The 12,684-nt window shown below is 49.9% G+C and overlaps 1 protein-coding gene across 4 annotated transcripts in view; it reads left to right on the plus strand.

The window, feature by feature from the left end:
* The window catches only part of ITSN2 (intersectin 2), a 1,355,209-nt gene that overhangs the window by 733,516 nt on the left and 609,009 nt on the right, over positions 1-12,684 (plus strand). For all 4 annotated transcript variants that reach the window (XM_086926255.1, XM_086926257.1, XM_086926256.1 and 1 more), the window contains one exon: positions 3,240-3,376. In XM_086926255.1, the coding sequence (XP_086782381.1) occupies positions 3,240-3,376 (137 nt within the window). The remainder of the gene's footprint in view (positions 1-3,239; positions 3,377-12,684) is intronic.

Genomic DNA, 12,684 nt, shown 5'->3' on the forward strand with positions numbered 1-12,684 from the left:
TGGTCCACACCGGTAAGCCAGAGGGTAAGTCCACTATGGAGCAAAGAATCTTGGCGCCTACATTTTAAAGAACTGTACTCAAACCAATCAGTGGAGGCGAGTGAGCTACTAGTATGCCTCTCAAATCCCGACCCCCTATGGGATATCCCACCCTGTACCTTGGCAGAAGTACAACTGGCTCTGTGTAAGCTGCAAGGGAACAAAGCGCCAGGCCTGGACAAGATTCCGGGGGACCTCTATAGAGAAGAACAAGTAGTCTGGGCCCCCTACCTAAAAGTACTCTTCAATGCAATCTTAGGGAGACTACCTGCTCCCTCCACTTGTCTGGGGCAGAGATCATCCCTATCTATAGAAAGGGATCCCCAATGGACCCAGCAAATTACAGGCCAATTAGCCTTATTGATGTTTCACAAAAAATCTATGCAAGGGTCCTACTGGATCGCCTCCCAAGATTGGATGATCGATCAAGCTATTCTTACACCTTTAGAAGCAGGATTCAGGGCCAAAACCTCCACTATTGATCAGCTGTTCAGGCTCCAGTTAATTTACTGGAAGCATGTCATACTAGGAGGTGGCAGTCTATATCTTACATTCGTGGACTTGAAGTCGGCGTTTGATATGGTGGATCGTAGTCAGCTCTGGAGCATCCTTTTGGATATGGGGGCTCCACCATACCTATGCCATCAGTTTAGACTCCTCCACGAAGGGTCCTTTGCAAGAGTTAGATATGGCAAGTTTGGACAACTAACAGCCCCTTTTCCCGTGGAGAAGGGGGTCTGGCAAGGCTGTGTACTTGCGCCGACCCTCTTCTCCCTCTTTTTAAACGGGCTGATTGAAGATCTTCTTGCCACTAAGGACACAGATTGCCCAAAATTGTCAACACGTAGCTTTCTTGCGCTCATGTTCGCGGATGACACGCTGCTGCTTTCTAAGTCATCCATGGGCATGCAGCGTGTGCTAAACACATTTGGCCAGTTCTGCAAAAAAAGGAACCTTGTGATAAACATCAATAAAACTAAGTACATGGTCTTTAATGCGAACTCTATGAATTGTCCACATCCAATAATGGAGGACAGACCCCTGGAAAGGGTCTCTGTGTTCGACTATTTGGGGCTCACTTTAAATGACAAGATGGGGTGGAGACAAAGCCAACCTCAGATTGACCCAGGCTATGGGGGGAATACTTAGAGTGCAAAAGATTGGCGCCGTCAAAGTGATAGGCCCACCCCTGGAAATCTATAAGGTCCAGGCAAGGGCGTCATCGTTATACGGCTCAGAACTGTGGGGTCACAGATCCAGTGGGGCCTTAGCCTTAACTGACAATAACTTTATTAGGCAAATTCTGACCCTTCCCAAATCAACACCATTAGTACCACTCAGGATGGACTTAAACATTCTTCCAATCTCTGAGGTAATTGCAACCCGCCCGCTCCTTTATTGGCGAAGGCTGTGGTCTATCCCTGAGTTGAGCTGTTATAGGGAAGAACTGAGTGCTGTGATGAAATCATCTGGCGCTGGAAGCATACTGTGGTTAGCATACGCTAGGAATACCTTTAACGCAATCGGTATGGCAAACCTCTGGTCTAGCCCGGAGGCTTCATGTGTGGCAATATCTAAAACCCACTTGAAAGCTACAGTCGAGGAGTATAAATTGATGGAAGTCTTAAGGTCTCTCAACACAACTAGCCTCACATCTTAATTACTTGACTTCAAGTGCCACTATGGATTTGAGCATGCACTAGATTCCATTCAGCCGTTATTAGCTAAAAAGCTCTTTCTCCAGTTCAGGTATGGTTCCCTACCTCTCTTCGCTTCAACCAGCAAGTGGGCGGGAGCCCCAACAAGTCCTTGCCCTGGTTGTGGAAAAGAGGTTGAAACAGCTGTCCATGTAGCTCTTTTCTGCGAGGCATACAAAATCCCCAGGCGGAAATGGCTAATACAATTGTGTAGGAACTTGGGAATTAGGAATCATCTCGTTTTCTACAGGATTCTTAGAACCGATTCCAACCCTCTATATGTAGTTGCTATAGCAAAGTTCCTTTTTTCAATGTGGTTTATCCACAGGAAATTATTAAAATAGCACGTGTAAAAGCTACGGAACTGTATTGCCCACGCCAACAGTACACATGGTTTGTTAATTGTTTCTGTGGCGGGACAGAGAAGGGGCACTAACGTTCTTTATCTAACATGGATAGGGCGATTAATTCCTGACTTGTACAATTTTAAACTTATATATACATCTAATTTTTATAGATTTGTTTTATAAAAATATTTATGTATTTTAATATTTAAAGGTGTTCTTTTAATTTAACAATGTGCACAGCCCGACTTGCGATTGTATGTGCTAAACAACATTTAAAAAAAAAAAATCCCCAGCCTGTTTCTGTAATTTGAATAATTGCTTGCACTTTTATGGTTATAAAATAACCGCAATAAAGTTTTTTTTTTTTTAATTGAATTGAAACTCAAATCCGGTTGCTACAGAGTAAGCATTCCTGCCGATTACACAAGAGAAAATAATGTGCGCAAAGCAATCACAGTGCCAGGGGCTCCAAGGGTAGCACACGAGGGCTTTGCCTGGTATACCTTCCTTGAATAATGAAGGCCTTAAAGTTTACACTATTTAAGAAAGCCTTCTGGACCTCAAGCAGTGGATAGGACCTTTGCCTTTGGCCTCCACTAGAGACTGTGATCTGGTCATACAGAGTGCTCCTATCGCAGCATAATGTTTGCCAGAGAGACCCCGATCTTTGGCACCTGTGTGCAGCTGTAGGGCCCATTGCTTTTGCTCTTAACATAAGGGTTTCTTACTTACGCTATTAACTTGAGAACCATGTTCTTTGTCGTGAGGGCCTGAAGGCTGCAGGATCAGTCAGTGTACTCCCCCAACTGTTGGAGGTCTGCTAGTTTCACCTAGTCTAGTCTGAGTTTCACTGTTAAGCTTGTAGTTGTTTCTCATCGTTATTAGGCACTTGTCTGCATTACCCGTCAAAGTGTACCTTGCTGTGCTCTGTTTAGGTGATTAGTTTCAAGATCCTAACCCACACTCATCATTGTTACCTCTGTTCTTCATGGCCCAGGCAGAGCTCCTGCCCGTTCCCCTAAGAATGATCCTGCCTGTTGTATTAGTGTTTGAATATGGATAGAATTACATGAACTTTGTGGTCTTTGCATTTTGTGTGCTGACCTAGTACTGTAAACTACGTTATTGTGAATTGCATTTCATTTTTTGTCTGTAGGATTTACGGGAAAGTTACAACTCCCAGCAATTAGCCCTTCAGCAGCTGCAAAATATCAAGCAGGATAAACTTAGGGAAATTGAAAGAAAACGAAGCGAACTTGCACAGAAAAGAAAACAGGAAGAAGAAGCATTAAGGTATGAAAAACGTCACTATGTCAGATTTTATGTTTTTTTCTGATGTGTAACTTGTTGCCTGTAATGTATTGTCTGTTGACGATGTTTATATGGTTGCCGAGCTTGGCGATTGCATATTTTTTCCTTGAAACATGATTTCATGCTTGCAGGCTTCTTCTTTTACAAGATAAATAAAATATTTGGAAAAAAAATACACTTATATATATATTTTCTATTATTGTATTTATTTGTAAATATACCGATCAGTTTTTGCTAGGCTACGCACAACCTTTGTGAGGCTGATTTGGGCAGGGAAGCAGGCTAGGATTGGCCTCCGCACACTCACCCTCCCTTATCATGCAGGTGGTTTCGCGGTCCCAGACATCTATCTCTACTATCTATGCGCACAAGCACAGTTTGCGTACTACTGGCACCACCCAGTACCGTATATGCCGCATTTAGCAGTGGAACATGGAGATGCGTATCCGATACCACTCACGAGCATCATATCACATACTAGACCTCACCTCACACTGCAGGAGATAAACACCATACGCACCACATCTCAGGCATGGGAGAGACTCGGGCAGCTGGCACATAAGAGTCCTATTTATGCCCCGACTCTTCCGTTAGCTTATCATTCTAGATTATCAGTTACGATGGAAAAGAACACTATGGCGCTCTTGGAGCAAGTGGGCATATCGCTGCTAGGAGACTTGTACCCGAATGGCACATTTATCACACAAGAAGACTTAGCATATGTCAGCAACCAGACACCGCTCTTTCGCTTTTTGTACGATAGAATACGAGCAGCTGCTCGTGAACTGTACACCTCCTTCCCTGATGAACCCCCTACTCTGCACTCGCTACAATTGCTGCTAACTTCACCAAGTCATGCACACATCATATCCAGACTATATAAACAAGCACAGGCGGAGATAGGAGCTGATACACTCTGAACGCGAAACAAGTGGTCGGCTATGCTGGATGCACCTCTCTCAGAAGATGACTGGACGGCGTGCTGCACACTGATCACACTCTTGACACCCAATGGGAATCTACGTCTTATCCATTATAAATATCTTCATCAAGTATACCACACTCCTCCGAAATGTACAAACTTTACCTGCGTGATAATGCAAGATTCAAGCGATGTGGAGCAGGCCAGGCGGATTTCGCCCATCTTGCTTGGTGCTGTGAAAAGGTGGGGGAAGTACTGGACCGCAGGGACCACCACTCTGTCACTAATGATGTCGTGCGACATCCCATGCACACCCAGGGCGTGTTTGCTTGGCCTGGATGTGCCGCTAAGAGCAAGGAGAAAGAAATTGGTGTCCATACTGTTATTCTGCCCTTTCATAAGGAGCACATCTATTCACATTCCATGAAGTGCCAGGGGCTACTATTACTTTGTGTGCTTTTTGAGGCTATAAAAAATGCTTTCTTTTTAGCTATTGTTTTTTGTTTTTATTGTTGAGAGTGTGGTAGCTTACCCTTCAGTAACATTTTACAAAAGCCATTACACAACAAAACCAGCATCGCCAAAAGGCTGGTGGCCAATGCCAGGTGTAGTGGCTTTGCCAGTGCTTGTTAGGTGTGGCGTTAACTACAAACTTTTATTTTTAATAAAAATAAAAATATTTTACATATTTGTATATGTATCTTTCAGTCTGTGTTCTTTTTGCTGTTGCCCGGCACAACATACAACATGGGACACAGGGTCAGGCCACTTCATCCTGTGGCTCACCTGACTGTGAGAGGATTTACATCAATAAGCAATTTGCTTAAGTGTCAGGGATTACTGGTTCAGTATGTGCGTTTATAAAAGAAAAATGACTTTAAGTCTTCTAATTTGACATGGGCAAGGACCCAGCAGCTCTTCAAACACTGCCACAGAATCTCTTGTGTGTCTTCCTAAATGGCCATTCACAAACAAAATAAATATTTGCAAACCCAAATCATCAGCATCCAACACAAGACCAATTAATTTGCTTTGCAATTACTAGTTTCTTGTCTAATCTGGGAAGCGATATTGTCTTGTGACTTGTCTCTTCACTCCAGAGCTGTGGTTTCTTAACCTAGCCATGCATTCTGCACGTTTCTGCCGATTTTCATGTCCCTTGCCCTGCGTCCGTTTTTGTGTAGTCCTATCTAAATAGATGCCTTATACCATTTTGATTTATGTACCGCACCTCATGTTGGAGATAAGTCTGCTTTAATACTGTTGTACTTAGAGCACCGAATGTCCATCAGAGGTAGATCTGTGCTAAAAGAAGTACCTCAATTAAACTAATCAAATGGAAAATGGTCCCTAGCCCCAAAATATTAGTAAGTTTATTCCTTACGTGGAAACATTTGCTTACTGTGTTAATGTTTCATCAAGGTAAGCTGAGAGTCAATAATGAAGTATGTATCTTTTAAGGAGACTACTGCTGTGCAGTCAGTCATCCCTCTTACATGCCGTAATTATTAAGATGGTATTTAACAGTGGGCATTTAAGGCTTGAATCTCGCTCAATTAAATTAGACACAGCCATCCAAGGCATGAATGAATGGCTATGCATGCTTTGAATAAATGCCACGCCTCTACTCATCTCCAGCCTCAGCGTGATCACAGTTCCAGCTGCCTCGTTGTAAAATGTGAACTTAAATGACCGAATGAGTCCAAGATTAGCGCATCACTTCTGAATGTCAGGGCAAGGCCTTGTGTAACCTCAAAACTGTTTGTATAAACCGAGAAATGAAAGGTAGATTAGAAGGAGATTGATCCTTCTTATTCACACATGTCTGCATCTTCTTTAGTGCATGGCCCTAGAGATCACATGTACAAATCAATCCAGAAGAACACAGTGTGGGAAAGATCAATCAAAGCAACAACTCCCTCACCATTGGTCTTGATTCTATTGAAGTCAAACAATCAATCAATCAATCATGTCATTTGTAGAGCGCGCTACTCACCCGTGTGGGTTTCAAGGCGCTGAAGGAGGGGGGGGCTACTGCTGCTCGAAGAGCCAGGTCTTGATGCTCTTCCTGAAGGCGAGGTGGTCCCGGGTAGTTCTGAGGTGTGTGGGGAGGGAGTTCGTTGTCTTGGCCGCTAAGTAGGAGAATGATCTTCCTCTGGCGGTGGTTCTGCGGATCCGTGGGAAGGTGACGAGGGCGAGGTTGGCTGAGCAGAGCTGACCGGCGGGCCTGTAGAACGAGAGGCGGCTGTTGAGGTATTCGGGCCCCTGTTGTGGAGTGCTTTGTGTGCGTGGGTGAGGAGCCTGAAGGTGATCCTCTTGTTGATGGGGAGCCAGTGCAGGTGTTTCAGGTGGGCAGATATGTGACTGTGGCGTGGAAGGTCGAGGATGAGGCGTGCGGAGGCGTTCTGGATGCGTTGTAATCGTTTCTGGAGTTTGGCGGTAGTTCCTGCGTATAGGGTGTTGCCGTAATCCAGTCGACTAGTGACGAGGGCATGGGTGACCGTCTTTCTGGTTTCGGCAGGGATCCACCGGAAGATCTTACGAAGCATGCGTAGGATGTTGAAGCATGATGACGAGACGGCGTTGACTTGCTTGGTCATCGTGAGGAGGGGTTCCAGGATGAATCTGAGATTGCGTGCGTGGTCCGAGGGGGTCGGTGCGCTGCCCAGCGCCGTGGGCCACCAGGAGTCTTCCCAGGCTGAAGGGGATTGTCCGAGGAGGAGAACCTCCATCTTGTCTGAGTTCAGTTTAAGGCGGCTGAGCTTCATCCATTCCGCGACGTCTTTCATGCCTTCCTGTAGGTTGGTTTTGGCCGTGGATGGGTCTTTGGTGAGGGAGAGTATTAGCTGGGTGTCGTCGCCGTAGGAGATTATGTTGATGTTGTGTTTGCGTGCGATGGCTGCGAGGGGGCTCATGTAGATATTAAAGAGGGTTGGGCTGAGTGAGGAGCTTTGGGGAACGCCGCAGATGATCTCAGTGGGTTCTGAGCGGAAAGGAGGGAGGCGGACTCTCTGGGTTCTGTCGGAGAGGAACGAGATGATCCAGTCCCCGGGCTTTTCCAAGGATTACAGTGGAGCAGAGGCGGGTTATTAGGGTGCGGTGGCACACGGTATCGAAGGCTGCCGAGAGGTCCAGGAGGATGAGGGCGGTTGTTTCTCCGTTGTCCATCAGGGTCCTGATGTCGTCGGTGACTGCGATGAGGGCGGTTTCTGTGCTGTGGTTGGCTCGAAATCCAGACTGGGATGGGTCGAGCGAGTTGTTAGCCTCGAGGAAAGCGGTCAGCAGTTTGTTGACGTCTTCTCGATGACCTTGGCCGGGAAGGGGAGAAAAGAGATGGGGCGAAAGTTCTTCAGGTCGTTGGGGTCTGCAGTGGTTTTTTTCAGGAGGGCGTTGATTTCTGCGTGTTTCCAGCTCTCGGGGAAGGTGGCTGATGCGAATGAGCTGTTGATGATGTTCCGGAGATGGGGTGGGATGATGGTATCGGCTTTGTTGAAGATGTGATGGGGGCAAGGGTCCGAGGGGGAGCCGGAGTGGATGGAGTTCATGATGCTTATGGTCTCTTCGGAGCTGATAGGGATCCAGGAGTTTAGGGTGGTGGTGGGGGCTTCCGGTTCGGTAGTGGGAGGCGGGGGTTGTGGTCCGAAGCTGTCGTGTAGATCTGCGATCTTTCGGTTGAAGAACGAGGCGAGGGAGTTGCAGAGTTCTTGTGTAGGTGGGATGTCGTTGGAGTTGGCGCTGGGGTTGGAAAGCTCTTTAACGATGTTGAAGAGTTCCTTGCTGTTGTGGTTGTTGTTGTCTAGTCGCTCTTTGAACGATGTCCTTTTGGTGGAGCGGATCAGCTGGTGGTGTTCACGGGTGGCGATCATGAGGGCTGTCATGTTTTCTGTGGTTCGATCGTTGTGCCAGGTTTTTTCGAGGGTACGGCAGGCTTTCTTAGATTCTTTGAGGGCGTCCGTAAACCATGGGGTTTTCCTGTTGCTGGTCCCGCCAGGGGGGTTTCTTAGCGGTCCAAGGTTGTCGGCAGAGTTGGTGATCCAGTGTGAGAGGTTGAGGGCTGCGTTGTTGACGTCGGTGATGTTGGCTGGTGGCTTCTGGTTCAGTGTTGAGAGGAGCTGGTCTGTGGTGATTTTGCTCCAGCATCTGCGGGGGATTTGTTGTGTACGATGACGGTGAGTGTCCCGTTTGAAGGTGAAGTGGACGCATATGTGGTCGGTCCAGTGTAGTCCGGAAGAGTGGCTGAAGGAGACGTGGTTGCTGGCGGAGAAGATTGGGTCGAGTGTGTGGCCTGCGATGTGGGTGGGGGTGCTTACCAGTTGTTTGAGTCCGAGATTGGTGAGGTTGTCAAGCAGGGTGGTGGTGTGGTTTTCCTGTAAATGATGGCGATTCCTCCTCCGGTTTGGTTGACGCGGTCCTTCCGGGCGATCTTGTAGCCGTTGGGGATGGCTATGGCGATGTCTGGGGCAGAGGAGTTGTTCATCCAGGTTTCTGTGATGAAGGCGACGTCTGGTGCTGTGGTGTCCAGGAGGTCCCATAGTTCGACGGCGTGCCTGTGGACGGAGCGTGTGTTGAGGAGGATGCACTTGAGGTGGTTGTTGTTGCGTGTGCCAGTGGCTGGTCTGCAGCTTCGGATGCATGTGCATTTGCAGGCTTGACAGGTGAAGGGTCTGTGGGTACGTTTGGGGGTGGATTGGTAGAGGGTGGTCGTTCGACCGGTATTGAGGGCGTTGAGGGAGGCGGAGTCGTATCTCATTCGGGTGGGTTGGGTGCGGTGGGGGCCAGGGGTTCTGGCACTGGGCGCGGTCCCGGCACGGACGGGCGCAGACGGGCTTGCCTTTGGCGCGCCAGCAGCACGCCCGCTGCGAGCGTCCGAGCAGCGGCTGCCATATGAGATTGGGAGGGGTCAGCTTGGAGGCGGGAGGCCGGACCAGCGAATAGGCGCTGGGGGGCTGGGCCGCACGGGAGGCAGCGGCGGGAAAGCAGCGATCGGGAGGCGCTCAGGAAGCGACCTGAAAAGTAAAACAGAATAAAAAATCAGCAAAAACACACGGGGAACAAGGAGAGAAAGGGGCGAGCAGACACACCGGACACGCGGGGTACAGAAGAGAAGAGGGGCACTGGGGGTCAAAAACAAAGAAGGCACAAGCAGAGCAAGGCGGGTCTAGCGGGCGAGACCAGCAACGGGGCACGATGCGGGAGGAGGCAGGCAGACAGGAGAAGACGGGCACCGGCGGAGCTGCAGCGGTGGGGAAGCGACCTACTGATAGATGTCCTTTGCAAGCAGAACCCTGCCTCAGGATCACAAGATAGGTGGCTCCTCCCCTGGACTACAGTGCGCATGGGCATCGACTCCATCCCCAGATTGTTTTTTTTCCGCCATTGGGTTCGGATGTGTTTCGGTTCCCTCTGTCGGAATCAATAGTTGTTAACTTACTTTGCTCGAGACCAAAAGGTCTTTAGGACTTGCGTCGGTATTGTCTATCGTTCGGGTTCGTGATTTCCTCGGCTCCGAACCAACACTGCCCTTCCGCGTGCTTTCGGCGCGGACGGGCCTACTCGACGCTCCAACCTCTTCCATCATGGAACGAAGTCCATTTAAACGGTGCCCGGTGTGTGCCTCGAAGTATCCGCATATCTATGTACACCCGGTGTGCAATAAGTGCTTGTCGCCGGACCACGACGATGCCAAGTGTATGGCCTGTTCCAAGTTCCGGTCCAAGAAAACACTCAAGCTCTGCCGAGCTGCGCGCCTGGAGGCCCAGCGATCCGCACCACCTCCTACAGACATCTTCGACGCGGAGGATGTCGGGGACGACGCTATCCAGGAGATCACAGAATCTAACCCAGCGTCGGAGGTCGAGGACGACTACGACGCGGAAAGACGAGGATTTCGATGAAGTCGTCGAGGAGGTAGGGGACGACGACGGGGCCCTTGCCACCGTAGAGGATAGCTCGGTCGAGGAGCTTCCTCAGACTGACTCCGGGGCCAGCCACCATTATGAGGCCCAGGTCAAGGGATCGCCTTCGGGCCTTAGCCAAAACCTTGATACCCGTCCCACGGCTCCGCCTTCCGGCCCGGCCACGGACATTGATACGGCGCCACTCACGGTACAGCCAAAACCGAAAGTGAAACCAACGGTCTCGACGCCAGACGTATCGAAACCGAAAGCGCGGATCACGCTGGTCGGGTCGAAGACTTCGGAGGCCTCGGCGCCGAAGAAATCTAAGATGGCCGTCGAGCTCAAAAGCCACGGCAAAATGGCCGACCCGAAGGCTACTGTATCGAAGCCGAAGGTTAAGGGGACCGACGCAGCTGCATCGGCGCCGAAGACGGTCGACGCACATAAGAGTCGACTCGATCCCAAGAAGCAGGTCGACGACCATAAAAAGTCCACTCTCGACCCGAAGAGGCGGCAGGACGATCCCAAGTCCCTCGCTTCCACTCGACAAGGCCAAGGGGTCAACGGCGTCGGCTCCGAAGAGCGCATCATCTGTCGCCATCCCAAAACCGGCTTCAAAAGACTCTCGAGCCGGTGCGTCCCTCCGCCTCGTTCACTAAGAAGGTTACGGAGTCCCTTCAACGTATTAGGGAGGGGGCCGCAGCAGTCGAGCCGAAAGACACTGTGCCGCCCAAGCCTCTAGAAAAACCGCCAAAGGCGCCGACGCCTATTCTTTTCACTTTGCCACCAAAGACGGCGCCGAAAGCTTTCACAGCAAAATAAGGGGCCGGAGTGCCCATGAAGGTGTCTTCGACGCCGAAGCCATCGTTAGTGGTCCCAAGCCCACGGCACCGAACACTGGCAGAAGAGGAGCGTCAGGAAGTTTTCATCGACGCCAACACGGGCAAGCTCTCTCTCCTCAAGAGAAAGATTACCCCTTGTAGGAGAGTAGGGTCTGCAATCCTATGATCACCCAGATTTTTTGCTTTTGTTTCACTGGTTTACGACTTTCTCTGGCTGTGGGCCTGCCAATCAGACCCACAGCCTGGCTGTTCTCTTTCTAAATTACCACATGTACCCTAGGTGCATTTACCAATTGGTACTGGGCCACCTTATCAGACTCTGTAACTCAGGGCATAGGTGTACCCAGGGCTGCCAGGGGCTGCAGCATGTATTATGCCACCCCTGGCTGGCCTCCTAAATTTGACACAACTGGCTGCATGACAGCTGGGGCAAAGTCGTCTAATCACCCTTTGCTGTAGGTGTAGTATACCTATACCTAACCCTAAAATGGACACACAGATTCCTATCAGTCACTCCTATGGCAGGCCTTAACAATCCTGAAGGCAGAGTGCTTGGAATCGTGTGAGATGGTGCTCTGGCATGAGCTGAGCCTGTCTGCAGCTTGCGGAAACAAGTCCTAATAGCTGTTCCATGATATCGCATACCATATACTCTTAAGTGCATTATAATCCTCGCGGTTAAATGCTAACTTTAGTATTGCTTTATCAAAACATGTCGAGTAAGGTGTCATACGAATTGGAATACTAACCCCTCGCCAATTCTGGCGACGGGGTTAGCATTCCACCCTTCTAGAGGGACACGACATGTATGTAACTGTGAACCCCGGTTAAAGTTAACTGAAGCCTCAGCTCCACAAAATGGATGCTGCCACCACAGACACGAGTCTGACCTCCTGCTGCTGGGAGTCCTTCCAGCGAGGGAGGCTTGGACAAAGGGTTTCCTGTCCGGGGCGGTGCTAGCACCGTCCCAGACATGGTTTTGTGTATCCTGGGTAGGCAGGGCTTTTCAGGAAGGTGACTGCTGAGTGGCACCCCGGTGCTCACTACGCATAGGCCAGTCAGAACCAGTTCCAGGGGCACACCAGCCCCTGGCCTGGGGAAGTCCGGCATGGCAGAGGGGTGTAACCACCCCCCTCCTAGTCCCACCCATAGGCAGGACCTAGTCACCGGGTCAGCCCCCTTTTTTAGTATAAAGATGGGAGCGGGCCCCCTGTTCAAATTAGATCATCTTTGGAATCAAGACACGACTTTCTTCAAAAGGACATCAAGATTTCTTCTTCAAGATTCTCCCTTGTGGCTAAGGAGTAGTCACCCTGCATCAAGCGGGCACCATCCTAAGAACACTGCGGTCTGCTGCAAGTCCTTCTTCACGAATCCGACGACCCAGCTCGACGAGACCCGGCTTCCCTGGCACCTCTGACCTCTACTCACCTCTACAGCCAAGCTGAGAACCGTGAGTGCGACGAGACCTCGAGGGACCGACGATCGCCAAGACTGCACGACTTCTTTGCAACAAGCCCACCGTGTGCTCCACTGGTGAGTGCTTTGGGGTCCGAGAAGCCCCAACCCTGAGCAGCTCCAGCACCGAAGATCAGCCCTCCAGCATCTCCACGATCTGCGTGGGGCCCT

Source organism: Lissotriton vulgaris, chromosome 6 (genome assembly GCF_964263255.1).
Source record: "Lissotriton vulgaris chromosome 6, aLisVul1.2, whole genome shotgun sequence".
Taxonomy (NCBI): Eukaryota; Metazoa; Chordata; class Amphibia; order Caudata; family Salamandridae; genus Lissotriton; species Lissotriton vulgaris.